At 42.0% G+C, this 22,972-nt stretch overlaps 1 protein-coding gene across 5 annotated transcripts in view; it reads left to right on the forward strand.

Moving 5' to 3' along the window:
* The window catches only part of LOC135501310 (LIM homeobox transcription factor 1-beta-like), a 35,805-nt gene that overhangs the window by 6,772 nt on the left and 6,061 nt on the right, over nt 1–22,972 (forward strand). For 3 of the 5 annotated variants that reach the window (XM_064793356.1, XM_064793357.1, XM_064793359.1), the window contains exons 3-4: nt 2,029–2,251; nt 22,115–22,386. In XM_064793356.1, the coding sequence (XP_064649426.1) occupies nt 2,029–2,251; nt 22,115–22,386 (495 nt within the window). The remainder of the gene's footprint in view (nt 1–2,028; nt 2,252–22,114; nt 22,387–22,972) is intronic. The other 2 variants (XM_064793358.1, XM_064793360.1) reach the window with 1 other exon arrangement.

The raw sequence follows: 22,972 nt of genomic DNA on the forward strand, positions 1-22,972 counted from the left end.
GACGACCGTAATTCAGTCTAAGCTTGTGAAGTCGGAACCGGATTTGGAAGAACGAGCACTAATCGCCTATTGAAAATGAAAACGTCCCGGCAAGTTTGTTTTCGGCGCGTACGGTCGTCATTTGTAACACTCCATAAACTACCCATTAAAAATCTCAACACATCACTGATTTAGTCACTGGTGTTTGACTGACTGAATAAATAATTAGAAAAACTTTCCAATAGGACAGCTGGGAATATCATATCACCGCGAATGTCAGTTATCATTGCTTCACCTGCATGTCCACTGCTTTTTATCGCAAGATCGTTTAATATGTTATCATGTATGACGTCCTGATGCATACGGTATATTGATATTATCACGGACTTCGAAACAAAGTCGCGGATTTTGCGAATGACTACGATTCGCAAAAAATCCACGAACAAAATTCTTTCGTATGGAGAGAGAGAGATTTGTAAATACGAATAATATATTGAAATCGCACGAAACGCAGGAGCAAAACTGGCGGTTTACATTACCCCTAATCAGCACAGCATGCAGAAGCTGTTAGCGTTTCTAAATAGATCGCGGCAGGCGGGCGGGCGCCCTTCAAAATACACCTAGTGGCGGGATCAATAGGAGACAGGGGTCCGTAGCGCAGACGCACTCGTGCCCTGAACCCCGACCCAGTAACAGCTAACAAAGGCCAATTAGGGAAAGGGACGTGGTGGGGTCTCGTCAATTGTTGATAGGGTTAGATTTTTATCGTCACGGTCTTATCGCGTTGCGAATCAAGCGTTTGTCAGGGTTCTGTTGAGGATGCGCGTGTGTAGGCATAATGACCACCTGTTTCTATCATCATAGCATTCTTTGCCGGTTGTTTGAAATATCGAGTTCACAATTTAGGATAAGCTGCTTAATTTAGGCAGACGTGCTTTAATCAATCTTGTATCACTCCACAATCTTGACCAAGACTTGATACATTATCAGGCCTTCCAAACAGCTCCTCGATCGATGCCCCACCGATCCCGCACCTGTTGCAACGGATCCATGCCCGTTTTATTGATCACCCATGCGACAGAAAGACTCGTCATCTCATTTTATAGCTTTCCTCCTCCCATTCAGACGATACAACAGACAATGGCCTGTAATAATCCCATTGGATGCGATATTGGTGAAACAATGCACTGCACTTGTCGTGGGATAGCCTGAATAGCTTCGGCACGTGGCTATTCTCATTGCTGTATCCCGAGATGACAGTGGCATCCATCCCTTGAAAATGATTATTTTCAAGATCATGTGATGTTTTGCGAGTGCAGTGTATTGTTTTTAATGACTTGTTGCCGTAAAAAGCCCAACTTGTGAAAATCTAAATTGAGTTCGCATCGAAGAGTATAGTGGACTTCAAGTCCCAAAAGAGGCAAGAAGTCGTTTGTTCACCTTTACTCGGCCGACCCTGTTTTAGTATGCGCAGTATCACACCTCTCCTAATTGATTTATCGCTAATAAAATGGTATCGATGTTTAGAAAAGGCTACTAAATTTCAATGTTGCCGGATTGGGTTGTTGGGTAAAAGGCGGCGGCCGCTACTTGATATTCTGCGAGGTGGTATATGAAGATTTAAGAGATTTCTTAGGTAATAATATTTGATTTGAGGAACTGTGGACGAGTCAAGTATGGGCGCTCGTGCTAATGATCTATAGGGAGGAAGACGATTTGTAAATTTGGCCGCTGGAATAACAACATTACAAACATAAGAAGTTGCGCCTTTCTCATCACTCCGCTCAGAAAAGGAACATTACTTGTATATCTAAACTTCGCGTACCAACCAAAAATTATAGCTGTTTTTTTAAGGTCAGCAAGAAACTTAGTCCGTTACGCTAGGACTTCGGTTGTGTCACGTCACTCCATGACATGCGAATGGCATTATTATCCCAGTTTTTTTCTGGAAAGGTTGTGTTGTCGAACGATACGCAGTCGTGAATAACAATCACATCTTTGCATGAAATGGCGCCGGGTTTATTTTATATTATATTTGCTGCTTTTCAGGTAAAAATATAAACAACAACAACAATAACAACAACAACCTCCCGATGCACCACAAGGAAACATGTGCAGGCTGTGGTCGGCCGATTGAGGACCGCTATCTTTTACGGGTCATGGATAACTCGTGGCATGAAGCATGTTTACAATGTAACGTGTGCGGGGAACATCTCACGAGATCCTGCTACGTCAAAGACCGGAAGTTATTCTGCAAAACTGACTATGACCAGTAAGTAGATTTTCTTAAATTTTTACTTCAAGCCCCAAAAAAGACATTTTAAAATGATCCTTTATTTCAACTTTGAAGCCGGGCTTAAACATTTCGGGAGACTTTTCAAACTTTAGGTTCATTACTGTATGTACTTTTATTATGATTCAGAACGTGTGCGTTTTTCAATTTGTTTCCGACCGTGTCGAAAGTCCGCGCTAAAACATTAGATTTTTTTGTAAAATATTGAGTTATTCATGAAACAGCGATTTTGTGCTACATTCTTCAGCCGCAGTCTTGTTTGTATAAACTGACCATTCAAATACGCAATCGTGTTCTACAACGCATTAAAGTCAAAAAGTCACTTCTAAACAGATAAGATAGCGCGAATTAAATAGGATTTAAGGCTTAAAAGACGACAACCATAACGTATTTGCAAATCATGTTTGAAAGATATTTGAGAACTCATGCAATTCCTCGCAACATTACGCAGGGTCTCAAACCCCTGTGGCGTTGCCCAAGGTAGAAAGTTTTCCCGACCCCTTGCTGCTCGTCCTAAAACAGTATGCAAACATTTGAATAAAATTTGTCAAATTTTATCTCAACCACTTAGACATTTATCTTAATGGTGATTTGACAATTATGACAACAGTCAAATAGTTTGTTAGTGGTGTTAACGAAAATGGGATTAACTAATCCATGGCTTTTAATAGGCCCATTACTTGGCTAACCCCTAAAATACGATCGATGATCAATGTTGTGTAAAGGTTGACCTTCTCTAAAACTAGTTCCACATTACGTAGGAAGCCAATAGAACCAAATCGGCTTTTGCATCACTGTGGTCGTCTTGGTCAAGGTCAGAGTCGTCCTGGTCAAGGTCAATGTCATCACATCGAAAATTAGCATTGGAAAAAGAAAAGACTGTGAATTTGCCGAATAAAACCTTGCGTCCAATGTTCCATGGCGAGTAGGAATCTGAGACGGCTTCCTGGCTACTTCGGAAATTCATTAAACTGGGAGCAAACCACTGCAAATAATGGCGTCCAAAACAACGTAACCCTAGTAGCAGACGAGAACTGACGGGAAGTGCTAAATTGCGGAATAGGAAATGCGGAATGTAGGAACGGATCTTTTTGGTGTGTCGAGGATGCAATAGTGGATCGAGTTTGAACTCGTGATATAATATTCATTCTGTAATAAAGAGACGGAAAATCTCGTAAACCGTATCGAATTGCAGTTGTTAATAATATCACATGTGATCACGGTATGCAAATCGGATCCACCTTTAGTAGCCATTGTGTAGGCTTTGTGTCTCAGACAATAGCTCATCTGCTTTGAATGCCGTTGGAGTCTGCTTTAGAAGAAGATATTGCATTCAAGCGGTTATTTGAGATTTGTATGCACAATGGATGATGTCGGAACTGTTCGGCAATATTCGGGAAATTCCGTGAAATCTGTGATTTTCTACAAGTTGTTGCTGTGCATTTGATATATGTTGTCACCAATGAAGGATGTCGGAACCAGTAGCAATCTGGCAAATTTCATAAAACCGAATGGTGACGTAAAGGTTTGTATCATTTCATTTAAAGTGCACAGGACGTTTTCGCCGGTTTAATTGTCTCCATGATAAATGTTTTGGATCCTTTTCCAATATCTCAAGCTGAAGCCCTAAAGAGACCTTTTGGAGGTGATTTCAATAGATAAAGACCAGATTTTTCGATATTTCATTTTGAAACTAAGAAACGAATCCCTAACTGATTGTTTCGTTTTGAGAAGAAAGCACATATTACTGATTGGTTGATGACATTTTGTACACGCGCTGACAAATCAGACACTCCTGCCCTCTTCCAGTTGCGGCAATAAAAAAGCAGATTCCGTGAACGTCATAAAAGGAATCTACACAAGATACCAAATTTCGCAGACGCAATAAACCATGATAGCCTAGCAACCGTGCCGGTTGTCACGGGAGACCCACACGTGGCGCCTTATTTATGGTTTGCCCGAAACTCCGGCTGGACCCCTGGCTATTTGAACGCTGGACTTATATGAGCAATAAATTCTATTTATCTAGTCATCGAACATTCTCAGCAATAAACGCTTTGTTTGCTTCTCTCTTCTACCGATCAATTGGTTGCCTAACTGATTCTAAAACTCGCGAATCAACGCGCGGAGGTCACGTGCGACAACAATGGTCGTCTTCAGTTGGTCAGACTTCGTAAGGTCACGTGGTCGAATAATGGTCGCTGCATATTCGCCAGATTTTGTGAAATCGCGTGGTAAGGCAATCGGTCACGAAGAGAACAATGGAAGTCGACTGTTGGTCAGACTCCTTGGGTCACGTGGGTAAACAATGGCTCGTTTGGTGGTCTTCAAGAAGGATGACCAGTGACATTGATTTATCGTTCGGCCGACCTAAAGTGGACGAGCTAATTTGCGAACCAATAATCCAGTGACCGCACCATGGGCGATCATCAATTTCATCCCACTCGGGGGTACACACAAAATATTCATCTGAAAACAGCATCGTCCATGCGAAACAGGTGCAAGTTTCTTCTGAATGTCCTCTCCAAACATCTCAAGGTCAAAGTCAGAGGTCGGCCATGTTCGCGTGTCTCAAACAGAGAAAGCGCCCTCAACAATTCAAGTCGGAATTTTAATGAGCTGATTTCCAGCAAATTTGACCTGCGCGTGCGGCCAATTGTTGGAGGCTGACCCCGTCCTGTTTGGTCTTTGGCAGAGTGGACCATGGTCAGTCGAGTGATCTTGCGTCCACTTTGTGGTGAGAGTTCGAGAGATACCGGGGTCAAAGGTTATGTGAATGTTAGATTAAGTGTTCGAAATGCTGTTAAAGACTAATTAGCCATACTTTAGATTATTGCAAAAATTCGAATCACTGGATTTTGTATTTGGTGAAAGATATTCACCGGGATCAACTTGTTTCTTCTTACCAGATATACGAATGTTAACGGAGCCGCACAATAGTACTAATGAATAAAACATTTTAACTGATCTTTGCTGCACGTGTTACATCTTTTATGCATGTTTTATGATTACAAATGACACGGTTTGATCCAAGAGATGCATAATAATGAGATGTGTTATAGCCAGAATTGATAAAGACTAAGATGAGACAAGAACAACGCACGGAGAAACGCTTTCAAACAATTCCCAGACAACAAGGAGAAAATAAAGAAGCCGAAATATTGAGTGACATTACAGTGCTGGAAAACACTGAGAAGTTAGAACGACAAGATTACACTCAGTCAGTGTGCGGTACACGTACACTGCAATTAAAACACTGAGATGTGTTTCTGTCAACAGCTCACCATTTTTGTTCATGAAATACACGGGGCTCTGTATTAAGACATCAACGATCAAAGCGCAATTCACAATTCACAATCCCGTGATTCGCGACAGTAAAGCTGCCGCAAATATCGCGCAGCATTTCCGGCACTGGACTGAACGCGTCATTTGTCGAGTACCACAGAGACTGCGGCGTCAAATGGTCAATTTCCCTAGTTTCCGTGCGCATCGAGGCGTAAGATGTCCCTCTCCTGTCGCGTGCCTATTGTCACCGAAGCCGAGGCCGTGTTACACACTCAACGCAGATAAACGAACAGTTTCCCCAGTTTCCAAAATCGTCCATGCGCGGGATGCGCTGGCGGTCACTCTAACAATATGCCTTAAACCGTCATTTGACAACAGAATATGACGAATTGTCAAATAGGGACTAAATTACCCGAACATGGACAGCAGGTAATAGGACAATCCACGGTGTAACTTAAGAAATATCCTCTTAATTTCACCGACGGCAAGGTCTTTAGCAGGGAGAACAACGCTAATATACGGACCGCTAGTTCACGCCTCGTTAACGAATCTAACTCGAGGACTCGTCATTGGTGAGAAACACAGCAAAATTCTAAAATGGACACGCGGCGATTCAAGGATGGCGTATAGGCTAGTGATCGCTACACATCCAGGCCACGGTGATTCTTTTAAATGACGTCAAGAAATCTCTATTCTTGATTGAATATAAGCCATACATCCCAGGCTGTACGCTTATTGAAGGACGTTTTACATGTAGAGTGCGTTATTCTAATTCTCAACATAAAGCGTTCGCGTCTATTGATAATATTCTCTGATAAATGTTGCATTCTAGCATGAAAAGGGCGTCACCGGCAAGATCACAGTCTAGGTAAAGGTTAACATTCGAATACTAAGTAGCTTCCAACCAATATTTCTCAAACACTTTGATGAAAGAACTTGTCGCCAGCGAAGGAAACAAGTACCTCACTCGGATAGGCAACAAGAATGTCGCAAAAAGGTTCCGCTGCTTCTCTCAACCGACTCCATAGCAACATGGCGGTGACCGGAAGTTAGCAAACTGTCGGACTGGAACTAACAGTTTTCAGATGATGCGTCTAACAGGGGTGAATTGGAGTCATGAGATATAAGGATGCTGTGTGTTCACGCTAAAATGAATTTCCTTCCTTACCTTTGGTCAAGGCAATGAAAGTATGAAAGTTAAAATTGAGTTGGTGAACCTTCCGTGATTAGCCAGTGCCAAATTAAAAAGAAGTCAGTCAATTTTCCTAAATATCAATTGCTAAGTTATAATTTTTAGTAAAAATTTGCTCAGTAAGAATTGAGGAAGGTGTTTCTGAGGAAATGTTTCTCATACTTTTTTTGACAGGAGAATTTTCCTTGTAAGATTTATTCAAAGAAAGGAAAACTGCAACAGTAAGCCAGTCGATCCAGATAATCACCAACAATATCAATAAGGACCAACAATATTTACGCGAACTAAGATATAAATTACAAATTCATCAAGAGAACCGATCTTCTGATTTTAGGATAACATTTTCTATTCTTTTGGGCCTGCACTTGAGCGCGAGTCAAAGCGACTGAAAGCATGTTCTGAGAGCCAATAACGCGACATATCACAGTGGTGGTTAGCTATATGGGAGTCATCCACACAAAGCGGAGCTAACTGGCTAATACTAGCTTCGCTATACCCAAGTCCAATATAACATGTCAAGACGTCAAGCGAGCTAATATCGCCGATTTTATTAAATTCCTCACAGGGTACATTTCACTCTAGATAGAACAGAATCGTTGTTCTTTTATAATCGAAATGTATGAAGCATTGGGCCACGTTAGGTTGGACAAAATCATAGCAGTACATACCAATCATGAGAGAACGTGATATCATACACTTTTCATTACAAAGTAGGCGATTCATTTTGTAAAGTCAGCCTGGAATACATTTGGGATGCGCTCGAAGAGTTTGAACTCCACTAGCTGACACCTTCTGTACTTCTTTGAAGTTTTTCAGCTGAGATGGTTTCGTACCGATCTCCGACTGTTGATACGACATCTCCACGTGGTAGCAGCGCGTAGTCGCCCAGTTTTATTAATTTCCCTAGCCCTCTGTTACAGCGTTTGAGTGTTTGTCAGATGTTTAATTAAGGTTGGCTTTATTGGAAACTGCCGTCGGAGTTGCTGTGTTGGCAATGCTTGACTCACTGACTGCTAGCGAGGGAGGCGAAGCGGTCTTCTGTTCCCGGGTAGGGCTTGTAGTTTATTAGTTAACCCCTGCATCAGAAAGATTTATTCATACCGAAAACGTCTTACAGCCATCACAACGTATTTCTTTACGAAACCAGTAGATGTTTGTTGTGGGAGATACGACACAGATGCAACGCCTACAATTTGATGTAGGATTACCTAGAACCCTCGTGACGATCGGTCTGACGCGTCTCAACGTATTTCTTTACGTATTTGTTTCCTCTCGGGGCGCTGTTCGCTGTTCTTATTTATCACTTATCTTTATTTGATGGACAGTTTTTGTAGCTGGGAACCGGCCTATCATAAGAAGAAACCGGTCACTTCTCGGGGCGCTGTTCGGCCTACTCTCCTATAAAGCATCCTTCATGACAGTTAAGGTAGGTCCTACATGTATGTGGGACCAGTTGGTGAATTGCCCATCGTGCGCACATTGCCCATCGTGCGTATAACGTCCACTGTTTCATGTTATGGCCCATCATTCCTGGGACCATTTCCCATTGTCTCACACGAACCGATTTCATTAATGGCCTCTTCGTTCCGGTTTATGTTTTCTCAGTGCCAGGTTTTACGACCAACAGTATTTATTCGCACATTACACCACGGTGGAATGATGTTGCAACCCCATTCCTAGGTATTCTTCGGCAGTACGTCCAGTATTGGCTGGTGTGGAAACAACTGACGAGAATCTAGAGGAACGGGGATCGTGCTCGGCTGTGGGCGGCTTCTTGCTTTTGTGCTGTATCATCATTGTTGTCATGGTACTTGGCCTAATGCCCTTGAATACCACGCCAGTCTGTTAACAGATCGCAGTATCATAGATGTTGGTAATCGGGAGAAATTCCACTCAGATCATGAGGCCCTACATCCGAGTTTTCCCAAAAATCACAAGAAGATGAAAAGTAATAACCGGATCAAGGTGCATGGACATGCGTGATTCGCACATTTTTTCATCCTGAACAGTTCTGTATGGTGTGGTCAAGGCCTTTTTCGGACAGTGCACGTCTACGATCTGTAGGAGGGAGCATGTTTATTCGGACTGGATTCGAAGGGAACCGGTACAGACGTTAAAATAGATTTAGTCCCCCTGCAAAATGAGTCCTACCATGCCTACCGTACTCGGCTGTTTTAAGGCTAATTTCAAGGTCTGTGGTTTGAAAGAAAAAAATGCATTGGCCTACGATCTCACAATAGTGTTGGTATTAATAGTAGTATGTTGTTCCCTGGACTTCCCTCACCCCTTGGTCTATGAACCCTTTCTCACCGGAGTTAAACACGCGATCTTTTACGCCGTCTTGGTAGCGTATTACTCATAAAGCCATGTCGCAGCCCGTGGCATGTTTACCCTACGCGAAATCAATAGCTTGATGACTTGCTGAGGAGCTGCCAGACAAACACACAGAATCTAAGTCTAAATGGACAAATATTGTGTTTCCTTTCCGACCCCGTGTGATGAATATCAAACGGCGAACAACAAAGGCAGACGGCAGCGTGAGAGACCCGGATGAGAGCCTCTTTCTGACCAATTCCCATGGAGACTGGGAGAAATCTTCGCAATATGATGTCAGACTTCCGGCTGATCCCCAGCAAATGAATATTTCGGCACTTCTGACGTCATGTTTCCTGTGCTGTCCCGCGGTAAATATCGTCTGCGGTACTTGATCCCGACCGATCTTTTGCGGTGAGGATTTATACTTATGGTTCTTTGAAGAAGTTAATTAATTTTTGAGACGCCTTCTATCCTCCTAGTCGTCCTAGGAACTTTTGCACTGAGCGCGCGTTGGACCCGCGACCGGTTTTCGATTGAACAATGGGCAGAGGACACTCTATCACGTGATTAAGGATAAAGCTGGGAGAAGATGACACCACTTGTGTCATCCATTGTCGTAGCAAACCCTCGTGGTTTGATTAAGTATCATTCTCAACCATGCTATGTCGTACTATTTGTTTTGAACCCGTGCCTCAAAATGTTGGCATCCCACCAGAAGGAAATCAATTAGATACCTCTATTCTGAACTACTTTTACTGAAGGCGGCGTCGCACACCCCTTTTTGGGTAAAAGTGTCAAAGTTGAACAAAAAGCCTTCAGTATAAATGCCATCATTGACCGTCAAATCTATCTGGAAAACGACATCCTTTGCTACGTCTTTTAGTCACGACGTTCGCTGTCAAGTTGACCGTATTTGCACCAAGATATCGCCAGCCATGCCCTGTCTCCCAGTAGTAACTGTCTCCACGGTAATTGAATAATCAAATGATTGCTCGACAAGTAATTGACAAGTGATGACCGGCTAACGTTTTACATTAACGCTAATCGGTGTCGAGGGACGGGTGATCAGATCAACCTGTGAACTACACTGGAGTGTCCCTTGGGTGAGGGGCATGTGGGATTATTTGTCAATGGTTTAAGAGAAATCGCGGATAAACAATGGCACGACGAGCAGGTTCAAATGTTTTTCGGGGTAAAGGCTATGTAAAATGCTGGGAAGAAGACTTTAATGCTTCTTTAAGTGTAGACGGCCTAGAATGCTAAAACGTATATTTAACCAAGAAACATTATATTTTCCGTTCACGGGTTATCTACAAAGGATTTGACTCATTTTGATCTTTTCGAGCAATCAAATGGTACAAAGGTCTTGTAAAGCCATAATATTTGTGGACGAAAAGCTACTTCTTTAAAACAATGATTCTCCTGGAATCATTAGAAGTGGTTGGTGTAGTAGCAGTCTAAAATGTCCCCTGAAAAAGGTGTCCGTCCCTGTTGTATGGTAATCGATGGTTCTATGCGAAGATGACCATCGACTCCTCGGAGATAAACGGCGCAATATATAATCCCTCATTCCATGGAAATTTCAAACTTTTACACCGCCAATACGTTCCGTCATTGCATTTCACATCATATCGTGTACATGTGCATCATTTTGTGAAAGTGAAAATGTCTCCCGGCGCGGTATGAAATGCCACCTCAGCACTTGTCAGCCACAATCACATGATGAGATTACGGCCAGCTGCAGTGGCGTGAAATCCCCGGGATTGATCATATCCAATCGAACATGCGTTTAGAGAGCGATTTGTGGACATGTCATTTGTTTTGAAGAGTTATCGCCGGAGGTACTGCAGTTATCGGACAATAAATGGAAAATAAATTCATAATTGAATCCGACGCCTCGTTAAACCTGTTGTGTTGCATCCATCTTGTGAACGCTGACCGTAAATTAGTGGGACGTCATGATGCATGGAATTATGGGAGACAATAATTCCGCAGTGAATGCCCGCGTTAAATCCCCCGATTGTCTGACCGTCTTGATCAATGTAAGCCCGTTCTAATCAAATCAATATAAAGAGTTTTATGAATTCATGGTTTTCCCTTCCAAATGGCAACCGATTTATCAACTCCGGTCCACCTTTTATACAAAGTGTCATGGCTTCCAGAACCGGGGCAGACGAGATGAATAAAATGAATGGTATAGGGAAATTCTAACGACTAGATCGTCGCTTGGCCGGGATATTGTTCTCCATTGCAAAACGATCGGCATTCATGAAATAAAGATGCTTTATTGTTTTTATGGGGGAAATAATGTTTTGTTTCCTGAAGTTGTTTCAAGCATTAGCGTCCGCTCAATCTCGGATGTACATTTATCAACCGTGCTCATTTCACAAGAGCGAGACACCAAATTACATGTAAATTCGAAATTTACGGTTTATAAAACATAGCACTGCGCAGCACCTCGAGCCATCCAGTACATTTTACAACGTTTTGGCCAGCGTCTGTTATATCAAGAATTGATAAAAACTTTAAAGAATTTGGAACAACGGAAAGGCCAAAAAATTGCCTTTTTAGAAAGGGCAGTTACTAGCTCCGGCCGTTATTTTTATTAATTTAATTGAAGGAACGAAATGAGTTCTCATTTAGTTCTGAACTCACACAAATAAAGTTTTGTCATAGTACGATGCTGCTAGTATTGCATGCTGTCTTATGAAGGAAGAAAAATAAGGGCGCTCAACAGCGAAAATCAGCTGACATCGAGACATGATGTTGCTGCTTACCAAAATGAATTCAATGAAGAATAAAATGGAAAGCGCGGTATGATTAGGATCGACGGAACATACCGTTCGGTGGCTTCTTATAAAATGTGACCGCGGCGTGTGATAATGGCTTGCGGGTTCGCGACAGTTATTGGAACGACTCAACCCATCTCTGTGGCGTTATTAACCGGAAATGGCCGTTCGACGCGAGTCTGATGTGATTGTGATATTTTATTGCGACGGACCCACATTGTCCCGAGATCTGCATCCATGAATATCGCCGATCGGACAACTTACCAGCGGCGTCCGAGGATTCGATTACAAATAAAAGAAGGTATATTCACAATGGCGGGATATGCTACAGGAAGTAGACAGTGGGAGGTTGAAGCGGGGTTTTGTAATATTACAATATGTCAACAGAGCGCTTGGGCGCGCGACGGGGGGCAGCGTTTACAATGTCGACCAAGGGAAGACATTGTGCTGACGTCACAAACGAATGAATTTAAGACAATGGGTTTTGTGACCAAATTGGTAGTTTTGAGAATCGTGTGTGCTGTTTTGCAAATAATTTTCAATATTAGCACAAAACCAGAATAGGATCTGGATATCACGTATTCGTAACGGTTCTTTTTGTTATATTTCATTCCAGGCCAAGTCACTTTGATCACGGTGCTTTTATACATGTATAGAATGGCCTTTAGTCAACAATATTTTTAATGTCGATATGGTTGCCTGGGGAAAAGCAGATTGTACGTTTTTTAAGCTGACCAGTTGCTCGATTCTGCTATCAATATCAGTTGAAATGAAACTACTACAGGCCTAATGGCTTCAGAGTGAGTCAGCTGTACGCAGTTACCTCAGAAACCGCCTCGTTCTCACTCGACTGAATAATGGCCGCGGAAATGCCAGGATGTGACTTCCATTGCATGACTAGTACGCTGTTGTCTTTGGTTAAGTGGTGTTTTCACCGCCACAATGGTCGCCAGACAGAGTCCACTTTCAGCAAAAATCTGTGGAAGGTCTGACATGAGAATCCCCTCAGAGTCATCAGGGCAGAACCACGCTTACAACTAAATTCAATTATATAGGGAGGGGAAAACAAAAATCTCATGAGGCCATTCACAAGAAAGGGGAAGTCGGTTGAAAGACTAAAATAAGGACTCTACGGAACGAAGAAAAGGTGTTATGGCCCATTGTGTCGGGTCTGTGTAAAATCTGATCGCGCTTAGTGGCGATTTTAGGAAGTTGGAACGACATCTCTTGTCCATTTCCGGCCATTTAAGTTTGTCTAAAATCTCGACCAGATTCTTTGAGATGCGTGTTTTTCCTTTATGTGGGTTATGGAGGCTAATGCACTGTGCATGCTACTCATTAAGACGTATGCACTGTTAGCCTCTGTTAGCGCGTTCTTGTACAAATAGCTCTAATGACTTGTCAAATGGACTTATCAATAGCGTACGCTGTTAGCACGTGGATGGCGTGCGCTACTTTACCGGACGGACGCTACGAAAATTGAGAAATTGCTCTGTGGGTCGCCCGGTGTGGAGGTCGGTTTGGGGGCAAACGCATGGCCTCATTTCGACCGGAACTAATCCAAAATTGCTTAGTTCCTTCAGCCATTCTTAGTCGGCCTCTCCTTAGTCAGTTGGACGGTATACTCCAAAGGACGTTGAGCTTAGTTAAAAGGAATGTCAAGCAAAAGAGCTAGGGTAAAGCAAAGCGCTTGCTAGTCGAATAAAAGGATGTTTCTTCAAACTCTACATGTGCACCCTTCACACAGCAACTGTTCTCATCTCTCCAAGAAGGAATTTTAGTTATTTTGATTTCCAAATACTTGACGCCGTATCCATGTCCCTACCACATGAATATTCATACATTGCCTACACTCACCGCACGGCGTTTAGCCATCACTGCCGTGGAGTATTTGAGTTATGTTCGAACAAACAATACCTCCTCACTTCTCGCATTTTTTCTTGCATATCATGAATAAATTAAAACCCCACCCGCAGGGTTTTAATCAGAAAGCTCATCGGCTACAGCATGCCTTTTATTAATTAGCCTTTTAGAGATTTTTGAATAATTGATGCATGACATTATTCAATTACCCAAGGCAAACAGTGTCAACTCTTGTCTGATAGTGGTTACATTTTTCTCTTCCTGTGAGTGTGACAATTCGCGTTATGCTATGGACGGTAATACGTATACCGACCTGATTATCAGTCCAAGACAGGGGAGCTGCCCCCAAGAAACACCTCTCACGGGGGTCGAGAGGAAAATAAACGTCTATGCTCCGTAGCATGGAAGAGTTTCTTTTGCTTTCTTTTGCTTTTTGATGAGAATGATCAAACAGCCGTAAATGACAAAGCTTCGAGAGGCATTTACAACGATTATTGCATCATGGACGTTCTGTGGCCAAGTTGCTTTTTAAAATATTTTAAGGCTCGTTCTCCTTTAACGTTAAAGTTCTTGCAGCCGGGTCTAATGACTAAACGTCACTCGGCAACAATGGACCACGATGTTTAATGGGGCATTCAACATTACTCCTGTAGCCCAGGACATAAATGTTAAATGGAGAGGTTTTGTGTTTGAGTAGAGGCTAAGCGACTAAAGTGCCTCACTCGAATCATGTTTAAACAGTGTAGAAGCGTTTCAGCATCCAGGAAGGCACGTGCTCAAATCGAGCCGAGCTCGGGGCGAAATCTCAGCGAAAAGTGGCCGCGTTTGAGATTTTGACTTAAAGAGTTTGCTTGCAACATTGAGTTACCTTACGGCAGTTATCTAATGTTTGCTATTCTTGAGCGCAATCAGCGCCAATTTCCGTTCTGCGGGAGCGTATCCAGTTAGCTCTTTTACAATCATTCAGCCGTCATATGTACCGATGTCGTATAAGATGGTGTGGGTCTTTGTCAAGGCAAAGGCAAAGGCAAACAGCCTCGCTCATGATAGAAATTTGAAAAATTAACAATGATATGTAAAATACCATTAATGGGCGATCTGTCGACCAAAAATCTATCACTCGTCGTTTTTCATGTAAGCTAATGGCCTAAAACCAATTAATTCCACGCATATTTAAGCAGAGGTTTTCAACGCATGGACCCTTCGATCCTTTCCGGCTCACATTTTCCAGCCACCCGCTGTCTCCGCGTCCTAGCAACTGATGTGGCCGATTATTGCCGGGAAACTTTTCAGATGCAAAACACGTCGATCAAAATTCAGTTTTGTCTAATCGGAGTTTTGTCTCCCGTGTCTTTATAGTCTTTGCAAGAATCAGAAGTCAGACAGACTTATAATGCAATCAACAATTCTTTGGCAAGACAGAATCCTTTGCCTAATCATGGTAAATGAGAACATGGCTTAATAAATGGCTTATTACAACTCAAGTACAATTTCTTTACGGACTATAGAAGTCCGTCTTTGTAGGAGTAATTTCTTGAAATCTCGATCAGCCTGGCATGTAGAAACCGTGCACTGAAAGTCAATTGTGATAAAAAAAAGATACACTGACACACAGTATATTCTCCCAAACCCCTACACCGGGAATTTGAACAGATTGTACTAGGTCATTGGCAGCCAATACAAATCCTTGTGGCAGGCATATGCTGCCTAAACGTTCTAATTGATTTTTGATTGGCTGCGATCGTTAGGATGGGGATCCATCATGGCGGCATCATGGCGGCTGTCATGTCCCGTTGTTACTGGGTGAAAGTTATGCGTGTTACGACTTAACCCTTTGTCGACGGATGACCAGAAATTCATCATCAGTAGCGGCTAGGATCAGCGTTCCGCCATTTTCGCATTCGACACAATACCTTTAAAACGTATGTGTAGTATTTCGTATGTATAAGGCAGATCATAAAGTACATGTGGTATATATATCATATTTCATCTTTAAAAAATTAACTTGGATCCTTCTTGCAAGATATTTCTCAGTATTATCCTATATACATGTATATGAAAACCTTCCTTTATTAACATCAGGTTATAAGACTTACATGTACTTAATGGAGACATTGTGCAAACGTTTACTTATTAAAGAGACAGAAAATCCGGAAGTAGCCATTTTTCGATCATTCACTTTTAATCGATGATTTAATTACAAAATTTCTGACACCTGCGAGGCAGAAGATGTCAAGATGTCACTGGAGATTAATGATGATTGCGAAATTCTAGCGATTAAAAAACGACTGCAAATATCCTTTGCATTCCTTGGTAAACGACGCCGCAAAAATGGAAAAAGTTGCAGAACGTGCGCGAATTTTTCTTGTTTTTCGATATACATGTATCAATCTTCTGCTGATGTCGTCGCCGACTCTGTTCTGTAGATTCTCTCTTTCTTTGCCGAAATCATTTGTTCCGCATTCCGGAATGACGATGGCCTCCCTTAATCACCTCGCGTCTATTCTGTTTAACCCTCAGCGGTCTACGATATATTGAGAAGGAAATATAAACTCATTACAATGTATTTGGACGCTCCGGCAACTGGTTCACGTGTAGTGTGATATCTTAGACGTGACTTGAACGAGGAGAGACATGTCAGAGCTACGCTTCAATACCCAAAAGTTCGTTGTCATTCGACAAGTATTTTGGTACATTAAGCTCTTTAATACTAAACTTGGCATAGAACTAACTCCATTCGCGCGCCAAGGACATGTAGTTGACGAAGGGTGCATTTATCACCTATCTGCAGATTTCAAAACCCATGCTTGATAACTCACAGAATTCTGGACATATACCTAATGCGGTTGTCTGCTAACTACGATTTGGGTTCGAAAAATCTATCGTTTATACGTTTGCTAATCGTGACAAACTAATGCTCAGCCACCTCTCACACATTTAAAAAAAGAAGCTAACGAACAGAAACTGATCGATACAGTCTCAGTTCAATTTACACAACGCAAGATTTTAAACCTATTGAACCATTTAACACATCAAAGCAGCGCAGCAGGATGTTTTGAACTAATGAAAAACCCATGCCAATATAAGTCACGCTGAACAATACGATAAAATATAGCAGTTGCTGCAAAATGACAAGTAATGAACCAAGTCAGGGGAACCAATCCGTCTCTGGCCGAGGCCGAACAGATGAACAGGAGAAGCAGGAAGTGCGTTAAAACGACGCGGTGCTTTTTTAACAGGAGTTTGACGGGATGACTGGCTAGGTGTAATTTCTTGGGCTCTCCAAGGTATTTTCGTTTCGCGCCTGAGGCTCTTTGAAAAAGGGCAGACTGCCGTCGTTGTATAAAAAGAGGTAACAAATCTGTAATCTTCAATCAAGGGGACTGAACTGATCAGCAAACATGTTCGAAGTGATGCATGCAGTTTAAGTGGATATAAGTGCAGTAGCGTCCACTGTTTTCCCGAAGCTACATTAGATTTCAGTCGTATAAAATCTGCATTGGTACATTCCTTGGATCCGTAGGTTGGGTAGTCAGTGAATTTTCCGCAAGTTTCGGCACATATTCGCGACTTCTGCTGCCTCGGGCTCATTCCTTAGGCGCCCCTGGACAGCCCACGGCCAAACTGACCAGACCTGCGCATTCAGGATCAAAATGCGGGCCCCTCGAGCTCAGTCAAACGCCTTAGGGCACTCAGGGAGAGCGCAAATCGAGACTTGCTTTGATTCCAGGCATATTTTTACGCCTATCTTCAAATGCATTTTCTATGTTTTGATGGAATTCTTTTGCTACTTCAGACCAGTTTGACCTCCACTTTGTCATGGTCAAGCCACTTTATGGCAGTGTTTATTAAATAGATCAGACAATTAGTCTTTTAGTGGCAAATATTTTCAGTAGTGAAGCGGTTACTGAAATACTTTTGTGGCATCGTTTGTTCGAAACCAGAATTCAAGAAATTACGCACAAAGAAATGTCTTCACTTGACTCGTTCAGCAACGGTTTCATTTCTGAGCATTTTTTTCTCTCATTTTTTTCTCTCTATTGTATCTACATTGCAGAATGTATGTATTGAATCTTTTACAGTTTAAAAATTCGGTCTGATTGTCGATTTCGTTAATATATTGTGTGAGACAATAAACGCTTTCGCTGAAAACTCGTCTTTAATCATATCACCAAGTTGATATCATCCAATCGCTCAACCTAACAACATTTTTGATAGTTAGTAGGATGAACGTGTTTGGTCCCGCTAATCTTAATGATATACTATCACCAACTAATAATGAAGCGTATTGCTTTGCAAACACGATTGTGATCAAACACATTCTCTCAATAGTTGCTCATTAACGTGTGGAATACTGATCGATTACATCTGTTGAATAAATTTCATTTTATTTCTTCATCAAAATTCGACTGTTGTCGCAAGAGACAAACATCCCGCACATAGAGGTATTTAGATAAGCCCAGGTGAGTAGTCTAGTTGCGGTGATCAAACAAGCCTCGTTCCAGGTGACTTCCTGTTGCAGAAAAACCAAGCGTTGCGTGTACAAGCTGATGGTAAAGGTATTACATTTAGACGAGGATGGGAACAAATACTTTAAACGTGTGCTTCCTGTACAAGATTCATTCAGAGACAATGAATGAAAAGTATGATTTCAATTCAGAGCGCGTTAAGGTGGTGGATACTACACTCTGACCGTTCGATGTGCCATGATTGCCAAAATACTTGCTAACGTAGAGCATCCTCTTCAAAGACAAAGCAAGTTCTAGTTGTTAGGCGAGGTGCAATTTCAATACAATTTCAAATAATGTAAATGGTTCATTACACTCTGATCATGCACCTGGCACCTGGACGTACAGATACTGCCGCATTACTGGCAAATGGGACGTGGAACGTGGAATATTCCTTGCACGGAGCAAAGAAAGTTGAACAGATAGAATCTGCAGCAGAAGACAAAATTTCAAAGCAAAAAAAAACAGCCTCAATCTACCACAATATAATTCAACCATGCCCATGTCATCATGTCGAAAATTGAAATGTCTGAATAAATGTATTTCTGGAGAGTTCTCCTTTCAACCATTTTGTAACGCCTCCCTCTGCCCCGAAAGCGTTAAGTCAAAGACTGGTCTCGTTCCTCGTGAACGAGCAAAGGCTAATCTGCAAGACATCGACTCGCAGTAATGTGCATAGATAGCCAGATAATGACTGTCACAGATGTTTAAAATGATATTTTGGCCATCTTTGCCTGATTTCTGATCATGCATGATTAGGCGGTTACATACCCGATGGTAAATTATACAGTTTTTATCGATTAATAATCGGCAGTCGCCAGTTAGACCGCTTAAGTTTATCGATGACGATGATTTTCGCATGATCTCGAGAACAAGACGCCAGTTTTTGCCTGAAGAAACTTTCGCGTCATCGATGCAAAAACATGCTCATGGAAAGTTAGAACTAGTACAATGTAGCAGTATTAAGGACAGCTTTTCACTTGATGACGCACAAGGAAATAAGCTGTTTATGCCATAATTGCTCCCAACCAGAGATTAAGCAGGCATTTAAGTCTCTTCGCGTTGTTTCGCTCACCTTGTAATACCTTTTTTCAACAATCATACACTGCCGTAGTTTTGGTCCGAGGAGGGAAGGTTGTATGACGCTAAGTTCATCCTAATACTGCCTGCATTAGCCTTTTGCGACCTCTTCATTCAATATTTTGATCAAGATCAGAACATCCCAGAATCTATTGACGGCCCTGATGGAAATCATCCGAGACAATATGACTGATTTTGACAGGTTTCGTCCCTCGTCCGTACCTCCATCTCCAACGTCTTACTTCCCTCCCATTGTCATCAATTGTCCATATTCTAATCTCAAATCACACGAGCTATTTCCCATCATTTGTACACGACGGCTGATTACGCTCATTTGCATCTCATTTGCATATTCTTATCGCTTCATCAACAGTACGGCTTGTAGTCTATAGGGAACATGTAGAATCAGTGACGTGTGAGGTAAGAACATCACAAACAGGTGTTACAGTAATACAATGTCACTTTGTCGACTTCTTATCTATTCAATCAGGTGTAAGCCGGCTAATTTGCATATCTTTTGCATATCTTTTGCATATTTTTCATTCTTATTGCCATCAGGTGAACAGAATACACAGATTTATAAACCACCACCGTGGAAAAGTCGCTTTCGTTTTCTAAATTAGCAAAGTCCCTGGGTTTCCCACAACATGGCACGTGATTTATCAATACAATACATGTATACCCCTAGTACAACCTGGACATCTTGCGTTCTGACCTGATGAAACCATCACAATCTCGTGCCAGGAGCGAGCGCCTCTGAACTTATTTAGCCGTAAATTGCTGAATCTGATACGGATCCTAATGCCATGTAGTTTTTTTTCCACGCCGTGTGACCCGCATATAAGTATTTCACCCGGCGATACGAAATCGAGTGGAATGAAATCCCTGCGTTGGAAAAGCATGGGCGCAGTTAACTACTAGTTTTAATTGAAACTGCTGTACATTACTTTTACATGAGGCATTTATTGTTTTAGATGTGATTGTCGTACATCACTTTTACATCAGGCGTAATACAGAACGCATCTGTTGTACATTACTTTTACGCAAGTAACAAGCCAGGCCGTCCAAGCTCGCCATTGCTTCCATTTTTAATTAAATCTCGACATATCTTGATAAGAGTCAAGCATTCTTATTAGCTCTGTTAATATTTCATTAAAGCAAACTATTGTCTCGGCACCAGTGTTTAACTGACACTTCAGATACATTCAACGGTTCTAGTGGTAATATCGAAGTCGAGACCACATCTCAGGAAGCAGTTCCGCGGGCTCACGTCATGCTTTTATAGATATGACAAGTCGTATTGGTCATGTCCTTATTCTTTGAGGTAAATGAGAGAAGCTGATGAGCTAGCCCCTACCATTGTTATCTATTCATAAATCATATACAACTAATGACACAATGGAAGGGCTAGTCCCCAGGCTCCCTTACCGTGGGTCCCATTTTGCCTCCCTCTAAGATACGTCTTTCAACCCCTTTTCTCAAAGAGTCGGTATCATTGCAGTATACCGACATGTTTTAAAGGGCGGCCCTATGTAACCATTTGGAATAATGGTCCACCGAATCTAACTTTTTCAATATCAAACTGAAGCATGGTTTCTATGCGCACAACCCTCAAGGAAACTGCGTGTCATTTCATCAGACCACGAGTGAAGTACAAAGTACACACAACCTTCAGTGGTAAAGAGTTCAAGTAAGCGAATACATGTGTCCTGTAGTCTCATTGACGGTCCCACTTACGAGGTCTTCTGGATGGAGAGGTTACACATTGAAGAGGTTTCTTGCGGAGAGTTTTGGTCTTGTGATCAAGGTTTCCTCAAAAAGTAAGGTGCGTCAGGATGTGGTCGTGGATATCAAGTCATAATTGCCCGTTATTGAGTCTACATGTAGTTCAGTCTGGAGAACATCATCTTCGCCCAGCCGGTCTTACGTCCCCACCTCACATTTAACCTCTGACGATCTGACCAGAGTGGCCCTGAGTGATAAGATCGGGAATTTCATTGCTTCCCGCTTAGCTAAATCAAGCTGTTTGCCATGGATGTCCCATCTTTAGCGCTGAAATGAGGTATAATGTTCTAATCTCATCAATTTCTATCCCAGAAGCGATATTATGAAGAAACCAATTGAAAGGAAATATGTGTATACACCGAACTGTGGGAAAAGGAATCTCTCTTCTGCAGCTGACCTTGACCCGCAGAATGTCTCTATATCTTGACCTTGACCTTGACAAGATATGATGTAACGCCTTGGAAGCCAACGTCTGTGAAATCCGATTACAATGTCACGCCTCTAATTAACCATGGAATTAATCTCCCCCAAAACGTGTAAGCGACACTAGGACAAAGGGTTTAAAGTCCTCGGACCTCCGACCAGCAACCGGACATTCTGCCCGGGTTGGCATCAATGGGTCGCTTGTGTCACCGATCATACTGCGTCGCTTGTGTCGCTTTTCATACGGCTAATTTAGCCACCGGAAAGGACGTGGCTATAATCTGTGAAATGCTTCATGATACGCAAGACCAGTTAGTGGTCCACAAAGCTAATTTACTCATGCGGATGCTAATAAGCTGCCCTCTCTAACTGGCCATGTAAGGCCGATATTAACTTCAAGCGCGCTCAGTGACAAGAAGAAAAGATATGAACAGATATATAACTTTAAACTTTCAGTGAATCCGACGAATCATACCAAAGTGCGCATAAGCGAATCTTCATTTTTCTCTGCCACACAAGGAACAGGCAATCGTTGACTGTTTTCTACAACTCAGATTATTTTGATTTTTAAATTTTGATTCTTATCATTTCCTCTTTTCAGATTATTTGGCGCAAAATGCAAAAGGTGTCTGCAGTCGATTCCGTCCAATGAACTGGTCATGCGCGCCCTTGGCAACGTGTACCACCTGCGATGTTTCTCCTGCATCGTCTGCGGCCACCAGTTGCAAAAAGGCGACCAGTTTGTTCTAAAAGACGGACAACTCTTCTGCAGACTCGATTTCGAAAAGGAATTCACGCTAATGCCTCTTAGCCCTAAAAGTGAGTTCCATTTTGTCAGTGGTGGAGTAAACGTCAACCATATGCTAATGTCAAGTAGGTTTTTGTTTTTGTTTCCTTTTGGTGTTTGCTCTGGGGAGTTGGAAAGCCATGGACGGTAACGGACACTTTGTTTTAAGGAAAAAAAACAATATTTGACATTTGAAATATTAGGACAAAAACAAAGACTTTTTCACCTTCTTTCTCTTGTCTGTTCTTGCATGACCTTCACCTTTGAATGAAGGAAATGGTTTGCTTGAATTTTACCGACGTTGACCTTTCTAACCCCTTGGAGCAGACGTCCTTAGTAGTGTCGTACATGTACACATGTATAGTAGTTGTTTTATTTTCCTAGTTCAATGCACTCGTGTGATTCATTAAATCTTGCTATTAAGCGAAGTTCGTATCAATAAAATCATTTCTGCGAAAACATCTAATTCGACCCATAAGATTGAGCCTTAGTCTCCTTTGTTTTTAACTTTCCCCGGAAAAAATTGAAGTTCTTGTTCAATTTGATTTCGACAAAACAATACTTTTCATTAGAAATTTCAGTAATAGCAATTTTAAAGTTTTCTCCTGTCACCTGTCAAACACTAAATGAACGCTAAGCGACCCACGATACCTTTCAAAGGTATCAAACATT

Source organism: Lineus longissimus, chromosome 17 (genome assembly GCF_910592395.1).
Source record: "Lineus longissimus chromosome 17, tnLinLong1.2, whole genome shotgun sequence".
In the NCBI taxonomy this organism is placed as follows: Eukaryota; Metazoa; Nemertea; class Pilidiophora; order Heteronemertea; family Lineidae; genus Lineus; species Lineus longissimus.